The 19,947-nt window shown below is 43.6% G+C and overlaps 1 protein-coding gene across 7 annotated transcripts in view; it reads right to left on the bottom strand.

The window, feature by feature from the left end:
- The window catches only part of stimate (STIM activating enhance), a 63,109-nt gene that overhangs the window by 25,309 nt on the left and 17,853 nt on the right, over positions 1 to 19,947 (bottom strand). For all 7 annotated transcript variants that reach the window (XR_011591968.1, XR_011591969.1, XR_011591964.1 and 4 more), the window contains exons 4-7: positions 17,904 to 18,025; positions 5,132 to 5,244; positions 1,164 to 1,241; positions 634 to 783 (exon numbers count right to left, since the gene is read on the bottom strand). Coding sequence is in view for 1 of the 7 variants with exons in the window: in XM_070873502.1 (XP_070729603.1) it covers positions 634 to 783; positions 1,164 to 1,241; positions 5,132 to 5,244; positions 17,904 to 18,025 (463 nt within the window). In the remaining 6 variants the exon portion in view is untranslated. The remainder of the gene's footprint in view (positions 1 to 633; positions 784 to 1,163; positions 1,242 to 5,131; positions 5,245 to 17,903; positions 18,026 to 19,947) is intronic.

Raw genomic sequence — 19,947 nt, 5'->3', positions numbered from 1 at the left:
AATTCTTGGCTCCCACTCCGATTGCGATTCACCCAGCTGTCACCAAACTCTTAAATTTCATCTGCCATGTGTTTGCCCATTTCACCAGTCTGTGTCCTTCTGATAAAAGGTCATCGACCTGAAACGTTAACTGTTTCTCTCTCCACTGATGCTGCCTGACCTGCTGAGTATTCCCAGAATTTTCTGTTTTTAATTCCTTCTGTAAATCCTGACTCACTCAGAAATTGCCTTTTAATGGTAAGCCTACAGAGAAAAGTTCGACTATTCCAATGGCCTGAGCAATGCAAGGATATCCCGACCCACACGAAGGTGTTATACACTGCTTGAAAGGGTGGTTGAAGCAGATTCAATAGTAAGTTTCAAAAAGGAATTGGATAAGTACTTCAAGGGAAACCATTTGCAAGGCTATGGGGAAAGAGTGGACTAACTGGATCACTCGTTCAAAGCGGCAGCACAGATACGATGGGCTGAATGGCTTCCTTCTGTGCTGTATCATTCTATGATTCTAAACATTCACTTACTTGCTCTCTCTGCGTGCAAGAGGAGGAAAGGGGAAGAAAACAGTGAATATGAAACCTACAAATTCCAGAGTCATGCAGAGAGATCTACTGAGCGACATTGATCAGTGCTTACCTCAGACTCTGACTCCTCATGTGAAGCTGCTCTTCTGTATCTGACCTTGTTGCTGCTTCTAGTGTCATCCTCCCCGCCTACTCCTTCCAATTTAGCTTTAGTTTTGCCTTTTCTCATTAGAAAATTATCTACCACCCAAAACATTAATGCCTGTGAGGAATGAGAAAGGAAAACAAGCAGCAGAGTTAAGGATTTATCGATCGAACACAGTCATGTCTGATTACAAACAGACTGCATGCGCCACAGTTCAAACATCACATCTATATCGTCAAATTACCCAACCACAAACAAGTTCTGTGAGCTGAAGTGATTAAATATAAAATCATTAGCAGAGTATTGTCCAGAAACCAAATGTTTCCACTTTCAAAATGTACGAACACTATATGATGCCAAATGGCCTCCTTCCGTGCCGTAAATGTCTGATTTTATGATCAAATCTACAGCTGCCCTCTACATCAGAACAGTCATTACCAGAATCTGTACAATCACTGCGTGGCTTAGTTCAGATTCAGTCTGTAAAGGCTACTTACATTAACAAAAAAAGGGACTATAAGCATCACAATTGCCAGCTCCAACTGCGGGTTCTGGATTGGATTAAGTAGGGCCACCTGTAAACAATCAGAAAAATCATTCAGAACGCAGCCAAGCAAGCCACCTTCTTCCACAGCCCATCACTGACTCCAGGGACAATCTCCTTCCACAGCCCATCACTAACTCCAGCCACAATCTCCTTCCACAGCCCATCACTGACTCCAGGGACAATCTCCTTCCACAGCCCATCACTAACTCCAGCCACAATCTCCTTCCACAGCCCACATACAATTGAATGCAACTTGCAAAAACTGGAATGCAAAGATAACCTCTGGCTTTTCTTCACTACAAACTATCTTCTTAAACCCCTCTCTGCCCCCTCCAACAAGTGTGAGGAGCTCATGGACTTCTTTGTCACTAAGATTAAGACTGCCCGAGCCCTGAATTAGATATTTAATTACAAAAGCAAAACTTCTCCTTTGACTCCACTCGCTTCCTCCAAATAAAAGGGGTCACTTTAATTCTCCACTCAAAGCTCCATGTAAGCTCGAGGAACAGCACCTCATCTTTCGATTAGGCATTTTACAACCTTCCTGACTTAACACTGAGTTCCATCATTTCAGACCATGACATCTGCCCCCATTTTCTCAAATGTTGGCTGTTGATTACCCTCATTTACACCTCCTCTAGACTCCAGACCCAGCTTTTATTTCTTTACTTGTCCTATTACCGTCTCCTTTTGCCTTGCACCATCATCCTTTCTGTCCTTTAAATCTGCTGCCTATTACATACCTTCCCATTTGTTCTTTTCTCTCCTCCCCCTTTCTCTGCCTCTGTACTTGCTTAAAACCTTTTTCCAGTTCTGACGAAAGGTCATCGAACTGAAACATTAACTCAGTTTCTCTCTCCACAAATGCTGCCTGACCTGCTGAGTATTTCCAGCACGTTTTTATTTTGGATTTGTTAACGGAAGGTCATTTCTGACTAACTTGAATGAATTTTTTGAGAAGGTAACAAGGAGGGGCTAGTAGGGTAGTGCGTTTGATGTGATCTATGTGGATTTTAGCAAGGCTTTTGACAAGGTCCCACATGGCAGACTGGTCAGAAAAGTAAAAGTCCATGGGATCCAAGGGAAAGTGGTAAGTTGGATCCAAAATTGGCTCAGTGGCAGGAAGCAAAGAGTAATGGTCGAGGGGTGTTTTTGTGACTGGAAGGCTGTATTCAGTGGGGTTCCACAGGACTCAGTGCTGGGTCCCTTGCTTTTTGTGGTATATATCAATGATTTAGACTTGAATGTCGAGGACATGATTAAGAAGTCTGCAGAGGATACAAAAATTGGCCATGTGGCTGAAGAAGAAGAAAGCTGTGGACTGCAGGAAGATATCAATGGACTGGTCAGATGGGCAGAAAAATGGCAAATGGAATTCAATCCAGAGAAATGTGAGCTAATGCATTTGGGAAGGGCTAACAAGGCAAGGGAAATACACAATAAATGGTCAGACACTGAGAAGTGTAGAGGAACAGAGGGACCTTGGCCTACATGTCCACAGATCCCTGAACGTAGCAGCAGTAGATAAGGTGGTTAAGAAGGCATACGGGATACTTGAGCAGGGAGGCTAGAACTGTATTGAACACTAGTTAGACCACAGTTAGAGTACTGCGTGCAGTTCTGGTCACCAAATTATAGGAAAGATTATGAGGGGCCTAGATAGAGTGGGTAGGAAGGATCTGTTCCCCTTATCAGAGAGGTCAATAACCAGGGGCATAGATTTAAAGTAATTGGTAGAAGGATTAGAGGAGATTTGAGGAGAAATGTTTTCACCCTAATGATGGTGGGGGTAAAGAACTCACTGGCTGAGAGTAGTAGAGGCAGAAACTATCCGCATTTAAAAAGTACTTGGATATGCCATAACCTACAGGGCTACGGACCAAGAGCTGGAAAGTGGGATTAGGCTGGATAGCTCTTTTTTGGCCAGCACAGACAACGGGCCAAATGGCCTCCTCCTATGTCGTAATTTTAAATTATTCTATGAGATTTGATTATCTCAGTCTGCACGGACCCCAGTAACCCTCCAGTCCCAGGTATTAATGCAGCAGTTCATCATCTCAGTGTCAGCAACAAGGCTTGGGAGAGTCAGTGAGAAAATCTAGCAGCAATGGTTGATTATCTAGGGGTCTTCAGACTTTTAAGGAGATCTCTCAGTCAGGACCATATAAAGATGCACACGAAACCGGAAAGGCTGAAGAAAGAAAACCCCAAATTACATGTGCAGATACCTTAGGCCAGCAAGACAAAAAGGGACACAGAAAATCCAGGACAGAAGTCAGATATATTCTTGATACAGGAAGCAATCACCAGCCAGATGAGGGTGCCAGAAATGGCAATCACAACTCGGTCTCAATAACTGGGTACTAGAAAGGGAAGACAATAGGATCGATATCTCAGAAGGACCAGATTAAATGGGTTGAAGGTCCGCTTTCACCCAAACCAATTGTGTGATAGGAACGGGCTCAGCTGGAAAGCTTTCTGTAGTTGAAAAATCTACTGATATTCACCAACTTGAAACATGGCCACTTTGGCTGCTAGAATCTAGAGAACATTTCCTGGCCATGGCCAATATATTCATGAGATGGGGAGAAAGCAGGAGGACAAAAAGAAAGGAAGAGCTTGTGTGGTTAGTGTAAGGTCGATAAAGGGGAAAACCAGTGGATGGAATATATTTGGTTTTCCAAAAGGCATTTGATAAGGTATCACTTAAAAGGTTGCTACGTAAGATAACAGCTCATGGGATTGGGGGTAACATATTAGCAGGATAGAGGATTACTTAATGGACATAAAACAGAGAGTAGGGATAAATGGTTCATTTGCTGGTTGGCAGGCTGTAACTAGTGGGGTACCACAAGAATCAGTACTCGGGGATCAGCTATTTACAATCTCTATTAATGACTTAGATGAAGGGACCAAGTGTAATGTATCCAAGTTTCCTGTCTATACAAAGCTAGAAGAGAAAGTAAGCTGTAAGGAGGACAGAGAGAGCCTGGAAAGAGATATAGGTAGGTTAGGTGAGTGGGCAATAAGGTGACAGATAGGAGTATAATATGGGGAAATGTGAGGTAATTCACTTTGGTAGGAAGAATAGGAAAACAGAATATTTTTAAAATGGTGAAAAACTATTAAATGTTGGTGTTCAGAGAGATTTAAGTATCCTAGTACAAAAAACACAGAATTAGCATACAGGTACAGAAAGAAATTAGGAAGGCAAATGGCACGTTGGCCTTTATTGCAAGGGGGTTGGAGTACAAGAGAAAGGAAGACTTACTACAATTGTACAGGGCTTTGGTTGGGACCACACCTGGAGTACTGTGCACAGTTTTGATCTCCTTATCTAAAGAAGGATATACTTGCCTTAGAAGCGGTGCAATGAAGGTTCACTCGATCCTGGAATGAGAGGGTTATCCTATGAGGAGAGATTGGGCCTATACTTTCTGGAGTTTAGATGAGAGGTGACATCATTGAAACATACAAGATACTGAGGGGATTGACAGGGTAGGTGCTGAGAGGTTGTTTCCCCTGGCTGGATAGTCTAGAACTAGGGAGCACAGTCTCAGGATAAGGATAAGACTGAGATGGAGGAGGAATTTCTTCACTCAGAGGGTTCTGAATCTTTGGAATTCTCTGTCTGGGTGCTCAGTTGTTGAGTATATTCAAGGCTGAGCTAGAGATTTTTGGACCCTAGGAGAATCAAAGGATATGGGGATCAAGCGGGAAAGTGGAGTTGAGGTCCAAGACCAGTTATGATCTTATTGAATGGCGGAGCAGGCACGAGAGACCAGATGGCCTAGTCCTGCTCCTAATTCTTATGTTCTTATTAAAGTTGGTGTAACATTTGAAATATAAAACAGTTAAATAAAGAGTTCAGAAACAAACGGTGAATTTGAGTCAGGTGAGGTCATGAAGAATACAAACCTTCTTCCACTGAGGTAAGAGTAGCATTATAATCACCACAGTCTTCTCCAACATCATAATCAGCAGGTAAAGTGCACACTGTCCAACCCAGGCGCTGCACTCTAGTGGGTCTCCTGCAATTAATGTTCAGTACATGGAATTACTGGTGTGGAAACCGCTCAACATTACAATATCTACAGATGTATAACTTTTATAACAAAGTGATTATCTGCACGAACATGTGTGTCCTTCTGTGCATGTGTGCGATTGGCTCAGCTCTCGATACCATCCACAACAAAGCAGCCGCTTGATTGGCACCCCATCCAGCACCTTGAACAGTCACTCTCTCTACCTACGTACTGTGGCTGCATGGTGTACCATCTACAAGATGCACTGCAGGGCTTCTTCGGCAGCATATCCCCAAACCCACGACCTGTACCACCTAGAAGGACAAAGGCAGCAGGCGCATGGGAACACCACCACCTGTAATTCACACACCATCCTGACTTGGAATCATCGTCACTGGGTCAAAATCCTGGAACACCCTCCTGAACAGCACTGTGGGAGAATCTTCGCCACGCGGACTGGAGCAGTTCAAGGTGGCGGCTCACCATCATCTTCCCAAGGGCAATAAATGCTGGCCTTGCCAGTGATGTCCACATCCCATGAATGAATTTAAAAAAAAATCTGCACAAAGGTCCCTCTGTTGCTCTACTCTACTTAATATTGTCTCATTTAAGGAAGACACAAATAATCTCCCGAAAATACTAGGTGACCGAGGGTCTAGCGAGAAAGAGGAACTGAGGGAAATCCTTATTAGTCAGGAAATGATGTCAGGGAAATTGATGCGATTGAAGGCCGATAAATCCCCAGGGCCTGATAGTCTGCATCCCAGAGTACTTCAGGAAGTGGCCCTAGAAATAGTAGATGCATTGGTGGTCATTTTCCAACATTCCATGGACTCTGGATCAGTTCCTATCGATTGGAGGGTAGCTACTGCAACCCCACTTTTTTAAAAAAGGGAGAGAGAAAACGGAATTATAGACCAGTTAACCTGACATCGGTAGTGGGGAAAATGTTGGAATCAATTATTAAAGGTGTAATAGCAGCGCATTTGGAAAGCAGTGAAAGGATAGGTCCAAGTCAGCATGGATTTATGAAAGGGAAATCATGCTTGACAAATCTTCTAGAATTTTTTGAGGATGTAACAAATAGAGTTGATAAGGGAGAACCAGTGGATGTGGTGCATTGGACTTTCAAAAGGCTTTTGACAAGGTCCCACACAAGAGATTAGTGTGCAAAATTAAGACACATGGGAGTGGAGGTAATGTATTGACGTGGATAGAGAACTGGTAGGCAGACAGAAAGCAAAGAGTGGGAATAAACGGGTCCTTTTCAGAATGGCAGGCAGTGACTAGTGGAGTATCGCAGGGTTCAGTGCTGGGATCCCAGGTATTTACAATATATATTAATGATTTAGACGAAGGAATTGAATGTAATATCTCCAAGTTTGCAGATGACACTAAACTGACACGAAGAGGCTGCAGGGTGACTTGGACAGGTTAGGTGAGTGGGCAAATGCGTGGCAGATGAAGTATAATGTGGATAAGCGTGAGGTTATCCACTTTGGTGACAAAAACAGGAAGACAGATTATCTGAATGGTGACAGATTAGTAAAATGGGAGGTGCAATGAGACCTGGGTGTCATGGTACATCAGTCATTGAAAGTAGACATGCAGGTGCAGCAGGCAATTAAGAAAGCAAATGGCATGTTGGCCTTCATAGCGAGAGGATTTGAGTATAGGAGCAGGGAGATCTTGCTGCAGTTGTACAGGGCCTTGGTGAGACCACACTTTGAGTATTGTGTGCAGTTTTGGTCTCCTAATCTGAGGAAGGACATTCTTGCTATTGAGGGAGTGCAGCGAAGATTCACCAGACTGATTCCCGGGATGGCAGGACTGACATATGAAGACTGGATCGACTAGGCTCATATTCACTGGAATTTGTTGGGGAAGTCCAGAACCAGGAGACACAGTATAAGGATAAAGGGATAAGTCATTTAGGACTGAGATAAGGAGAAACTTCTTCACTCAGAGTTGTTAACCTGTGGAATTCACTTAAATGGGCACTTATCATCACTTAAATGTTCAATTTCTTCTTCTAACGTTTTGGGGATTTGAGGGACGGGCAGGGGGTTGACAGGAGGGTGTTGTTCATTAGTTAATAAAAAAAATTATGTTTGTTAATAAAAAAAATGTATTCAACAACTTTTGTGCCTTCTCTCAGTTACATTAGTTTTCAAACGTACAGTTTTTCATGCATATGTTTTTGTTTATTCTGTTATACCAGTACTTTTACGTTGCCAGTACTTTAAACTTTACTTAAACTAATTCAGATGATAGGCTAGTGCAGGAAAGACAACAAGGAAACCACACGGAAATGAAACCTTTGATTAACCCTAACTGTAATTGAATATTTGAATATTCCCAATAATAGTTCATGCAAAGCGTTCATTAATGAACTGCTGACGCAAAAGCTTAGCGGCCGTGTAACTGCAATTGGCTACTGGTCTTCGGGAAAGATGTGGTGCTACTGGTGCTAGATCGCCAGGCCGATTAAGCTCCCCTATGTCCTCGCCCCACGTCCTCTCCCGCCTGTTCCTCCTCGCTGGCTGCCCTTCTGGAGGTGGACCTGCAGCATGATATGGCATTATTTGTCATCTCTTTATAGCTAGGTTATGCAGCATGCAACACACCACAATAAACTCTGCTACCTGATCAGGGTAGTACTGCAGGCTGCCTCCAGAATGATTCAGGCATCTGAAGCGCTGCTTTAGGACTCCAATTGTCTTTTCAAATGATGTTGCGAGTCGCTATGTGACTTTCATTATACCGTTTCTGTGCTTCAGTGACAGGATTACACAGAGGAGTCATCAGCCAACTGTCAAGTCCATATCCTTTATCCCCCAGCATCCAACCGTAACCTTCTGGCTGATTGACAAACAGGTCAGGGATAGCACTTTCACATAAGATGTGCGCATCATGGATGCTGCCAGGAAATGTAGCATTTACTGTCATGGTCGGTTGATTGTGGTCGACAACAAGCTGCACATTTAGTGAGTGGAACCCCTTTCTGTTACGAAACACCTCTGCGTTCTTTAAGGGTGATTTCAGGGCAATGTGCGTGCAGTCTATTGCTCCCTGCACCTTGGGGAAGTCTGCTATTCTCGAGAAACCCAAAGCCCTCTCGGTCTGTGCCTCCCTGGTTATTGGGAAGCTTATGAAGTCCATCCTGCGAGCGTAAAGGGCTTCAGTCACCTGTCGAATGCAGCAGTGTGTAGCGTGCTGAGAGATATGGCAGATGTTGCCAGCTGAAGCCTGAAAAGATCCCGATGCGTAAAAGGCTCGGGCAGCAGTAACCTTCACCTCAACGGACAGTGCGGTTCTGATGGTGCTGGAAGGCTGCAGATCATCCTTGACGAGTTGACATATCTCATCGATGACCTCCTTCCGGAATCGAAGCCTCCTAAGACAAGCATTTACAGACAAGTTCAGATGAGACTGCTTTTCCAAGTACCTTCGTTGGCTATACGGTCTCCTCCTCTGTCTTCGTCTCCATCTACACATTTCTCTGCCACCTCTTCGATTGATCCTTTTAGTAACCAGTGTGTGAGCAGTTGCAATTAAAAGCAGGGAAAGCATGGGCCCCATCAATATCAATAATTACTTTCACTAATCTCTCTACTCTATACTCTCTAATCACTGTACTCTCGACACTGTGTACCAGTCAGTTTGATAGGCCCCAACAATCAGTAAATAACTTCACTATGTAAATGCTATTTACAAAATAATTTCAATATATAAAAACTATTTACCAAAAATAAATTGATAATACCTTTATATTCTCTGTCCCAATATTCTGAGTACAATTATCTTCAATTTAACTCTCTAAATAACTCACAACTAATTCTTCACCGTTCCTCCGAAGTTCAAAATGGCATCCGTAGTGCCCGTTTCCTTCTCTTAGGTCCAAAAAAAGCAACTATTTTTCAGCACTCTTTTGGGTCTTGCATCGGCCCAGCGAAGTGCATGCTAGGTGCCGAAACTTGGGGTGGCCGATCAAAGTGGAAACTAAGGCACCTGTTTTTCCGGCGATATTTTGGGCCTAGTTTCCACTTTTTGCTCAAAATGGGCGATAGATGGGCGATGTGAAGTGGAAAGTCTAGCCCTATGTTTCTATGTCATTCACTTTGGATCCAAAAAAAACAAATGGAATATTTTCTTAATAGTGAGAGAAGAGGGACTGTGGAGGAGAACAAGGGTTTGGGTGTCTTTGTGTACACATTAAAAGCTCGTGCACATATACAGAAAGCAATTAAAATGGCGAATGGAATGTTGGTCTTTATCTCAAGGGGACTGGAATAGAAAGGGGAGGACGTTATGCTTCAGTTGTTCAGAGCTCTGGGCAGACTCCCTCTGGAGTACTGTGTTCAGATTTTGGGCTCCGTTCCTCAGGAAGAATACCTCGTAGGAGGTGCAATACAGATTCACCAGGGCTTAAAGGGTTAATTTACGAAGACAGGTTGCATAAACCTGGCTTGTGTTGTGTTGAGTTTAGAAAGTTAAATGGTGATCTAATTGAGGTAATTAAGATGCTTAAAGGAGCTGATAGGGTAGATACAAGGAAGTATTTCCTCTGGTGGGGGGGGGTTCAGAACAAGGAGGGCACAATTTTAAAATTAGAACTAGGCCGTTCAGGGGTGATGTCAAGAAGCACTTTTTCCACACAAAGGGCAATGGAAATCTGGAACTCGCTCCCCCAAAAGGCTGTGGATGTTGGGGGTCAAGTGAAATTTACAAGACGGAGATTGACAGATTTTTATTTGGTAAGGGTTTCAAGGGACATGGAGCAAAAGTGGATAAATGGTTTGAGACACAGATTAGTCATGATCTAAGGCAGCACTTCCCAAATCTGCAACCTTCTTCGGCAGCACCTTCCAAACCCACGACCTCTACCACCTAGAAGGACAAGGGTAGCAGACGCATGGGAACACAATCACCCGCAAGCTCCTCTCAAGTCACACACCATTCTGACTTGGAAATATATCGCCATTCCTTCATTGTTGCCGAGTCAGAATCCTGGAACTCCCTGCCCAACCGCGCTGTGGGAGCACCTTCACCACACGGACTGCAGCGGTTGAAGGCTGCTCACCACCACCTTCTCAAGGTAACAATTAATGCTGGCCTTACAGTGACGCCCACATTCCAGGAACACATTTTTAAAAAACTGATCTAATGATCTAAACAAGAATGATCTAAATGTTGCCTAGACTGGAGAATTTTGGCTATGAGGAAAGATTGGAGATGCTGGGTCTGTTTTCTTTGAAACAGAGGAGGCCGAGGGGAGACCTGATTGAGGTGTATAAAATTATGAGGGGCCTGGATAGAGTGGATAGGAAGGACCTGTTTCCCTTAGCAGAGTAATTGGGAGGGGGTGGGGGGTGGGGGATGTATAGAGGAGATACGAGGGGAAATTTCTTTACCCAGAGGGTGGTGTGGATATGAAACGCTCTGCCAGAAAGGGTGGTCAGCACAGAAACCCTCACCACATTTAAAAAGTACTTGGATATGCACTTAAAGTACCGTAACCTACAGGGCTACGGACCGTGAGCTGGAAAGTGGGATTAGGCTGGGTAGCTCTTGGTCAGCTGGCACGGGCACGATGGGCCGAAATAGCCTCCTTCCGTGCTGTAAATTTCTATGATTCTATAGAATAGCGGCCTATTCCTTTATCACTGTGTCCTGAGTTTCGGATGGAAAAGCACCCCTGAGCTTTGACGTACTGCAGTTAGTATCAACTGGTCCATGACAATTCAGAATGTGTAGGGCTGCTGTTAGAGCTGGGGTGCCAGTAATGGGCCAACTTCACTCAGGTCTCCATCCGATGATGTAGTTTTCATGAAGTAATGCTTTAATTAATATCTTATGATTACGATTACACAAAATAAGCGCTTCGAAGAGTTCATTATTCAAACTTGTATTGAGATCAGTTTCCCAGCTCACAGTTGTATTGCTTTTTTTACATAGGATAAACGGCACAGAAACAGGCCATTTATCCCAACCAGTCCATGCCAGCATTTACGCTCCACTCGAGCCTCCTCCCGTTTTTCCTCATATTCCTGTCTAGCCTCCCCTTAAATGCACCGTTAAATGCTTTGCTAGAACACTTCAATGAGGCGGAGTGTTCTGGATCTAGCTTGACTGGAGAAGGGGATAAGTGATTGGTGAGTAATTTTTCTTTTTCTTTTCCCTATCAGTAGGTAACCTTTATCATTGTTGTTGCCAAATTAAGTTAATCTAAGGGTTAAGTCATGGCAGGGGAGCTCAGACACAGGTCATGCTCCTCCTGTGCTATGTGGGAACTCGGGGACACTTCCAGTGTCCGACGACTACATGTGCGACGACTACATGTGCGGGAAGTGTACTCTGCTGCAGCTCCTGACAGACTGCATTGCGGCACTGGAGCTGCAAGTGGATTCACTCTGGAGCATGCGCGATGCTGAGGATGCCGTGAATAGCACGTTTAGTGAGTTGGTCTTACCGCAGGTAAAAGTTACAGACAGATAGGGAATGGATGACCAACAGGAAGAGCAGTGGAAGGAAGTTAGTGTAGAGGTCCCCTGCGGTCATCCCCCTCCAAAACAGAAACACCGCTTTGAGTATTGTTGGGGGGGGTGACTCATCAGGGCAGAGCAGCAGCAGCCAAGTCCATGGCACCGTGGGTGGCTCTGCTGCACAGGAGGGCAGGAAAAAGAGTGGGACAGCAATAGTGGTAGGGGATTCTATTGTAAGGGGAATAGATAGACGTTTCTGCGGCCGCAATCGAGACTCCAGGATGGTATGTTGCCTCCCTGGTGCAAGGATCAAAGATGTCTCGGAACGGTTGCAGGGCATTTTGAAGGGGGATGGTGAACAGCCAGTTGTCGTGGTGCATATAGGTACCAACGATATAGGTAAAAAACAGGATGAGGTCCTACAAGATGAATTTAGGGAACAAGGCGTTAAATTAAAAAGTAGGACCTCAAAAGGTAGTAATCTCAGGATTGCTACCTGTGCCACGTGCTCGTCAGAGTAGGAATCGCAGGATAGCTCAGATGAATACGTGGCTTGAGGAGTGGTGCAGAAGGGAGGGATTAAAATTACTGGGACATTGGAACCGGTTCCGGGGAAGGTGGGACCAGTACAAACCGGACAGTCTGCACCTGGGCAGGACCAGAACCAATGTCCTAGGGGGAGTGTTTGCTAGTGCTGTTGGGGAGGGGTTAAACTAATATAGCAGGAGGATGGGAACCTATGCAGGGAGATAGAGGAAAGTAGAATGGGGGCAGAAGCAAAAGTTAGAAAGAAGAAAAGTAAAAGTGGAGGGCAGAGAAACCCAAGCCAAAAATCAAAAAGGGCCACATTGCAGCAAAATTCTAAAAAGGCAAATTGTGTTAAAAAGACAAGCTGAAGGCTCTATGCCTCAATGCGAGGAGTATTCGTAATAAGGTGGATGAATTAACTGCACAGGCAGCAATTAATGAATAGGATATAATTGGCATCACGGAGACATGGCTCCAGGATGACCAAGGCTGGGAACTCAACATCCAGGGGTATTCAACATTCAGGGGTATTCAACATTCAGGAAGGAAAAGGAGGTGGAGTAGCGTTGCTGGTTAAAGAGGAAATTAACGCAATAGTAAGGAAGGACATTTAGCTTGAATGATGAGAAATCTGTATGGGTGGAGCTGCAGAATACCAAAGGGCAGAAAACGCTAGTGGGAGTTGTGTACAGATCACCAAACAGTAGTAGTGAGGTTGGGGACAGCATCAAACAAGAAATTAGGGATGCATGCAATAAAAGGTACAGCAGTCATCATGGGCGACTTTAATCTACACATGGATTGGGCTAACCAAACTGATAGCAATACGGTGGAGGAAGATTTCCTGGATTGTATTAGGGGTGGTTTTCTGGACCAATATGTCGAGGAACCAACTAGAGGGCTGGCCATCCTAGACTGGGTGAAGTGTAATGAGAAAGGACTAATTAGCAATCTTGTTGTGCGAGGCCCCTTGGGGGAAGAGTGACCATAATATGGTAGAATTCTTCATTAAGATGGAGAGTAACACAGTTAATTCAGAGACTAGAGTTTTGAACTTAAGGAAAGGTAACTTCGATGGTATGAGACGTGAATTGGCTAGAATAGACTGGCAAATGATACTTAAAGGGTTGACGGTGGATCGGCAATGGCAGACATTTAAAGATCACATGGATGAACTGTAACAATTGTACATCCCTGTCTGAAGTAAAAAATAAAACGGGGAAGGTAGCTCAACCGCAGCTAACAAGGGAAATTAAGAATAGTGTTAAATCCAAGGAAGAGGCATAAAAATTGGCCAGAAAAAGTAGCAAACCTGAGGACTGGCAGAAATTTAGAATACAGCAGAGGAGGACAAAGGGTTTCATTAGGAGGGGGAAAGTAGAGTATGAGGGGAAGCTTGCCAGGAACATAAAAACTGACTGCAAAAGCTTCTATAGATATGTGAAGAGAAAAAGATTAGTGAAGACAAACGTAGGTCCCTTGCAGTCAGATTCAGGTGAATTTATAATGGGGAACAAAGAAATGGCAGACCAGTTGAACAAATATTTTGGTTCTGTTGTAGGCATTAGAACCTGCTGAATATATCAAAACACTAGGCATTAGGCACCTGCTGAATATATCTAAACTCATATAAGTTTAAAGTGGCCACATATAAAATGGCTGCCCAAGCATGATGGGAACCCCGTTAGTCAAGTAATGAGCTGGGGCTGACTGAGCAATGACCCTGTAAGGCCCACTACCGGGAATGCCTTAGCTCACTCACTTGAGACAAGATAACTATAAACGAACCATTATAATACCTGATGTGGAATGTCCTTTGACTAAGCAGAGCCCGAGGAACAGAGATAAGGGGGGGGCCCACCTCACATAACGAGGTCATTAATCAGCCCGAGCTGACAAAAACCAAACATGCAGCCCCTGAGATATCAGGAGAATTCTATTGGGTTAAAGAAACCTATATGTAATCTATAATCGGTATGATTGGATTGTGTCCAGCCGAAGTGGGCTGAGTAACTGTAAAGAACTATTGTAAAGCATATAAATATCGATGAGTTTCTTTCTTTGTCGGAGAGAAGTGCCTGGATTCAGTCTTGAGGCTTCCTCCCCGCCGGAGAAAATAAAGGCCGCATTGGCGTTGGAACCGACTCTGAGTGTTGAGTGATTCTTCTGAGAAAACATTCATGCTAACAGGTTCTATCTTCACTAAGGAAGACACAAATAACCTTCCGGAAGTACTAAGGGTTCGAGGGTCTCGTGAGAAGGAGGAACTGAAGGAAATCCTTATTAGGTGGGAGATTGTGTTAGGGAAATTGATGGGATTGAAGGCCAACAAATCTCCGGGGCCTGATAGTCTGCATCACAGAGTACTTAAGGGAGTGGCTCTAGAAATAGTGGATGCATTGGTGATCATTTTCCAATAGTCTATCGACTCTGGATCAGTTCCTATGGACTGGAAAGTAGCTAATGTAACACCACTTTTTAAAAAAGGAGGGGGGAGAGAAAACAGGTACTGACATCAGTAGTGGGGAAAACGTTGGAATCAATTATTAAAGATGAAATAACAGCACATTTGGAAAGCAGTGACAGGATCGGTACAAGTCAACACGGATTTATGAAAGGGAAATCATGCTTGACAAATTTTCTGGAATTTTTTTAGGATTTAACTAGTAGAGTGGACAAGGGAGAACCAGTGGATGTGGTGTATTTGGACTTTCAAAAGGCTTTTGACAAGGTCCCACGCAAGAGATTGGTGTGTAAAATTAAAGCACATGGTATTGGGGGTAATGTACTGACGTGGATAAAGAACTGGTTGGCAGACAGGATGCAGAGTGTCAGGACAAACGGGTCTATAGAAAGCAATTTTCTGGCCTTAATGTTTCTGTTTGGTTTCCCCGATACTGCTCCTCAGCCTTCCTATTAGTGCATTGATACATTTTATATTTGCCCTGTTGGGACCAAATGATTCTTTTTTTTTAAATTTCAAAATCTGGTCCAATTTTTCTGCCCATCCACATGACCCCAGCATTCGATACGGTTCCCTTACTGAAAGGTAGGTCAATTGCATCCTTTCCATGTTCAAATATTTCCTATGGCTGATTTATGGCTTTAGAATCATATTGGCGATTTTTTTCTTTCAGTTAGTTTAGGCAAAGTTTCTTCTATCTCATTACAATTTTATTTTTTCCAGTCAAGTACTCTAATATTCATTTTATGTTTTCTATTCTTTCACTGAAATGACCCCAATTCTATTAATGCAGCTGTTTCCCCAACGTTCCCCTGTCTGTCCTTCCTCCTCTGCCAGAGCAGAGACACATTGGCCAAAGAAAGTCCAGAATACCCATCACTACAAAAGATTTTCTCCAACCCAGTCTATTTCAGAATCATTAAAATTTCCTATTACGAGTGTCAGCTGTGGCACAGTTGGTACGATCCTAGCCCGAGTCAGAAGGTCATGGGTTCAAGTCCCGCTCCTGAGACTTGAGCACAAAAATCTAGGTTGACACTCCAGTGCAGTACCGAGGGAGGGCCGCACTGTCGGAGGCGTTGTCTTTCGGATAAGACGTTGAACCGAGGCCCCAGCTGCTCTCAAATGGACGTAAAAGATCCCATGGCACTATTTCATAGAAAAGCTGGGGAGTTATCCCCGGTGTCCTGGACAATATTTATCCCTCAATCAACATTGCTAATACAGATTATCTGGTCATTGTGTCTCTTGGGAGCTTACTGTGTGCAAAACTGGCTGTCGCATTTCCTACATTCTTCAAAAAGTACTTCATTGGCTGTAAAGCGCTTTGAGACTTCCTGTGGTCGTGAAAGACGCTATATAAAAGCAAGTCTTTCTTTATTATAATTATTGTTAAAGCACACCTCTCACCTATCTACAAATTTCATGCTCATTTTCCTTGGCACTGTTTGGTTATCTATAATATACCTTGCAATTCCTTACCTTAGCCAAAAGGATTCTGCTTGGACCACTTTTCTAATTAAACACTCTAGTGCTAATATCTCCTATTAATGCCGCAACCCTCTTCCCATTCTTTCTTCAGTACCTCAAGGTTGTGTGACCAGGTATATTGGCAATCCTGACCCAGCTACAGATAATTTATTTTAAATTAATTCCCTAGTTATACTTGCTTCCCATGCATTAATATACCAATACTTCAGTGTGGATTCCCTTAGTCTGCTCATTTCCTTTTCTTCCATTGCGATTTAAAAAAAACCCATCCTAGCCTGTTCTATCCATCTTGTTCCTTATTCCTAAATCAGAGATTCAGACACAGAGCAAAGAAACATCTTTACCGTACACTGGTATAGCTAACCTCGCCGTGAAGATATCAATCCCAGCTTGGTTTAAATGCCTTTAGATTCTAAACATTGATGCAATCAAAAATAAAAAGGATGGTAATGTTGGAACGAGCATTTACCAATGGGAATTGGGGAATTATACGACGCCTGACTGCATTATAGTCATAATATTTCAAAGTAATTCATTATACACAAAGTGCTTTGAGACATATCAAAGACACAAGGAGCTATATAAATACATGCCTTGCTTTCAAACAAAGAGTCAAGACGACAAAACTCCCCAAACAATCTGCTTCATCTACAAACTTAGCTCTACTTTGTTATTAAAACTGTCACACACAAACCTTCCATCCCATTAACCAGTTATTTTTCAGCAACTTTTCAACTACATTAAGTCAATCCGACTTTTGTCACCATATATGGATACAATAGATTCTTCAGCACATCCATTCCAAGCCTCGCCTTCTCCACATAACTGGCAAGGAACGACTCAATTAAAAACAAAAAGGAGGATTGCAACATGTAATATTCACCTATCTCGGGAGTGTTGCACAATGCAATGTCCACCTGTCCAGTGCCGCACAGTGTAATGTCCACCTGTCCAGTACTGCAGTGTAATATTCACCCATCCAGTGCTGCAGTGTAATAGTGGTGGCTGGTGTGCAACGGCTACCACGTTAAAAAAATCCACGTGCAGGCATCTTCCACCTTTCAAGATTTAGTTCGGGACCTGGAATATTAGGTCCTTCATTTAAACACCAGTGAACATTTTGACGTGGAAGCAATTCATCCTTGATTCGAGGGACTGCTTATGATGATGGTGTAATATTCACCCGCCCAGTGCTGCACAGTGCGACGTCCACCTGTCCCAGGAGTGCAGTGGAGGGAGTGGATGTTTAAAGTGGTGTTTGGGCTGCTGACTGCTTTGCCCTTGATGGTGTCAAGCTTCTTGGATGCTGTTGTACCTTTCCAAGTGGAAAGTATTCCAACACACTGCTATTTTAATGATTCCCTCTGTATTGCAGCACCACTGCTGGTTTTGGAAATCAAGACAGAATGTGTTTAGCACTTTACTCCAAGCTCCATCACAAACTCTGGTAGATATATTAATCAGTTCTTTTTGGACCAATGACGTTTCATAGTGCCTGATACTTCGAACACAAGCAGAGCAATCACATTCTGTGGCAAGTAACTTATCGTCAAGCAAGAGGCAAAATGGCAGCTGCTTCCTATCCTGTTGCTTCGCACACAGCAACCAAAGTGCACCAATCCCCAAACTCTGCTCCTTCGTCATGGGGAAGGCAAAGGTTATGAAATAAAGAAGAAAACAAATGAAAGCTTTCTTACCATACTCGCCAAAGCGAAGCGACTCCCAGTGGCGCCACTCCACGAGAACACCCACTGTTCGCACTCCGGCATAGATCAGGAGCATTCCCAGCGTGGCATCCAGCAGGAAGTTAATCAGATACCTGAAGTGGGAACAGAAAAATATCAGTTGCCAGACACAAGGGCTCAACTCAAATCTCAGCAAAAAGATTCTTTAGTGAAATAATATATTAAAATGTATTTGTTCTTGGGAAGTGGGCGATTCAGTCATGGCTGCATTTATTGACCATCTCTGGAAGGCATTCAGAGTCAACACTTAATACAGGGAGATGCAGGCCACACGAAGCAAGGGTTCTTTCCCCTTAAGGACACTGGTGAATTTGGCAAATTTCATGGTCATTCTTTCCCTGCCGTCAGCCCACAAATGACAAGATTTATTACAGAATCAGAAATTTACGGCACAGGAAGCCGCCATTTGGCTCATCGTTTCTGTGCTGGCCAAAAGAGCTAGCCAGCCTTATCCCACTTTCCAGCTCTTGGTCCGCAGCTCTGTAGGTTATGGCACTTCAATTGCCTATCCAAGTACTTTGTAAATTCTCCTCGAACTCTCCTCTAATCCTGCTACCAATTACTTTAAATCTATGCCCCCTGGTTATTGACCTCTCTAAGGGAAATAGGTCCTTGCGATCCACTCTATCCAGGCCCCTCAATTTTATATATCTCAAATAAGTCTCCCTTCAGCCTCCTCTGTTCCAAAGAAAACAACCCCAGCCTGTCCAATCTTTCCTCATTGCTAAAATTCTCCAGTCCTGGCAACATCTTCGTAAATCTCCACTGTACCCTCTCTAGTACAATCACATCGTTCCAGCAATGTGATGACCAGAATTGCACACAGTACTCCAGCTGTGGCCTAACTAGTTCACACCCTACTTCACTAAGTCTGGATTATTAGCCCAGTACCACATCTACTATACTACTGCGCCCAAACTGCCTCAAGGCCAGGTTTAGGCCATTTGGCCCATTGTGCCAGTATCAGCTCTTTGAAAGAGCTCTCCAATTAATCCCACTCCCCCTGCTCTTAGCCCTGCAGATTTTTACCCTTCCAAGTATTTATACAATTCCCTTTTAAATGTTACTCTTGAATCTGCTCCCACCACCCTTTCAGGCAGCGCGTTCCAGAACACAACAACTCACTGCGTAAAAAAAATGTTTCCTTATCCCCCCTCTGCTTTTGTTTGCCCATTATCTTAAATCTGTGCCCTCTGCTTACCGACCCTCCTGCCAGTGAAACAATTTCTTCCTATCAAAACCCCTCAATTTTAAACACCCCTTAACCTATTCCGCTCTAATTTCATTTCAGGCAGTGCAATCCAGATCATCATAACTTGCTGTGTAAAATAACGTTTCCTCAGGTCACCTCTGGTTCTTTTGCAAAGCACCCAAAATTTGTGTCCTCTGGTTACAAACCCTTCCACCACCAAACAGTTTATCTCTATCTATTCTATCAAAACACTGCAGGATTTTGAACACTTGTATAAAATCTCTTCTCCTTCAAGCAGAGAAGGAGATCAATCCCAAATTATCCAGTCCCTCCTCTTAACTGAAGTCCCTCATCCCTGGTACCATTCTAGTAAATCTCCTCCACATCCTTCCTAAAGTGTGGTGCTCAGAACTGAAAATACTTCAGCTGAGATCTAAGTGATATATAAAGGCTTAGCATAATTCCCTTGCTTTTATACTCTATACCTGTTTATAAAGCCAAGGATGCTAAAAAACAGCCTTCTCAATTTGTCCTGCCACCTTCAAAGATTTGTCTACATATACCCCCAGATCTCTGTTCCTACATGCCCTTTAAAATTATGCCATTTAGTTTATATTGTCTCTCCTCATTCTTCCTTCCATAATGCATCACTTAACACTTCTCTGCATTAACTTTCATCTGCCTGGTGTCTGCCCATTTCACCAGTCTGTTGATGTCCTTCTGAAATCTGTTAATATCCAGTGATTCCCTGCCTCAGCCCATCAGCTGCTGAAACCATCATCCGTGTCCTTGTTACCTCTAGAT

The sequence above is a fragment of the Pristiophorus japonicus genome, unplaced genomic scaffold (genome assembly GCF_044704955.1).
Source record: "Pristiophorus japonicus isolate sPriJap1 unplaced genomic scaffold, sPriJap1.hap1 HAP1_SCAFFOLD_496, whole genome shotgun sequence".
Classification (NCBI taxonomy): Eukaryota; Metazoa; Chordata; class Chondrichthyes; family Pristiophoridae; genus Pristiophorus; species Pristiophorus japonicus.
Note: the sequence above shows the minus strand (reverse complement) of the source record. Positions and strands in the feature narration are given on the sequence as shown.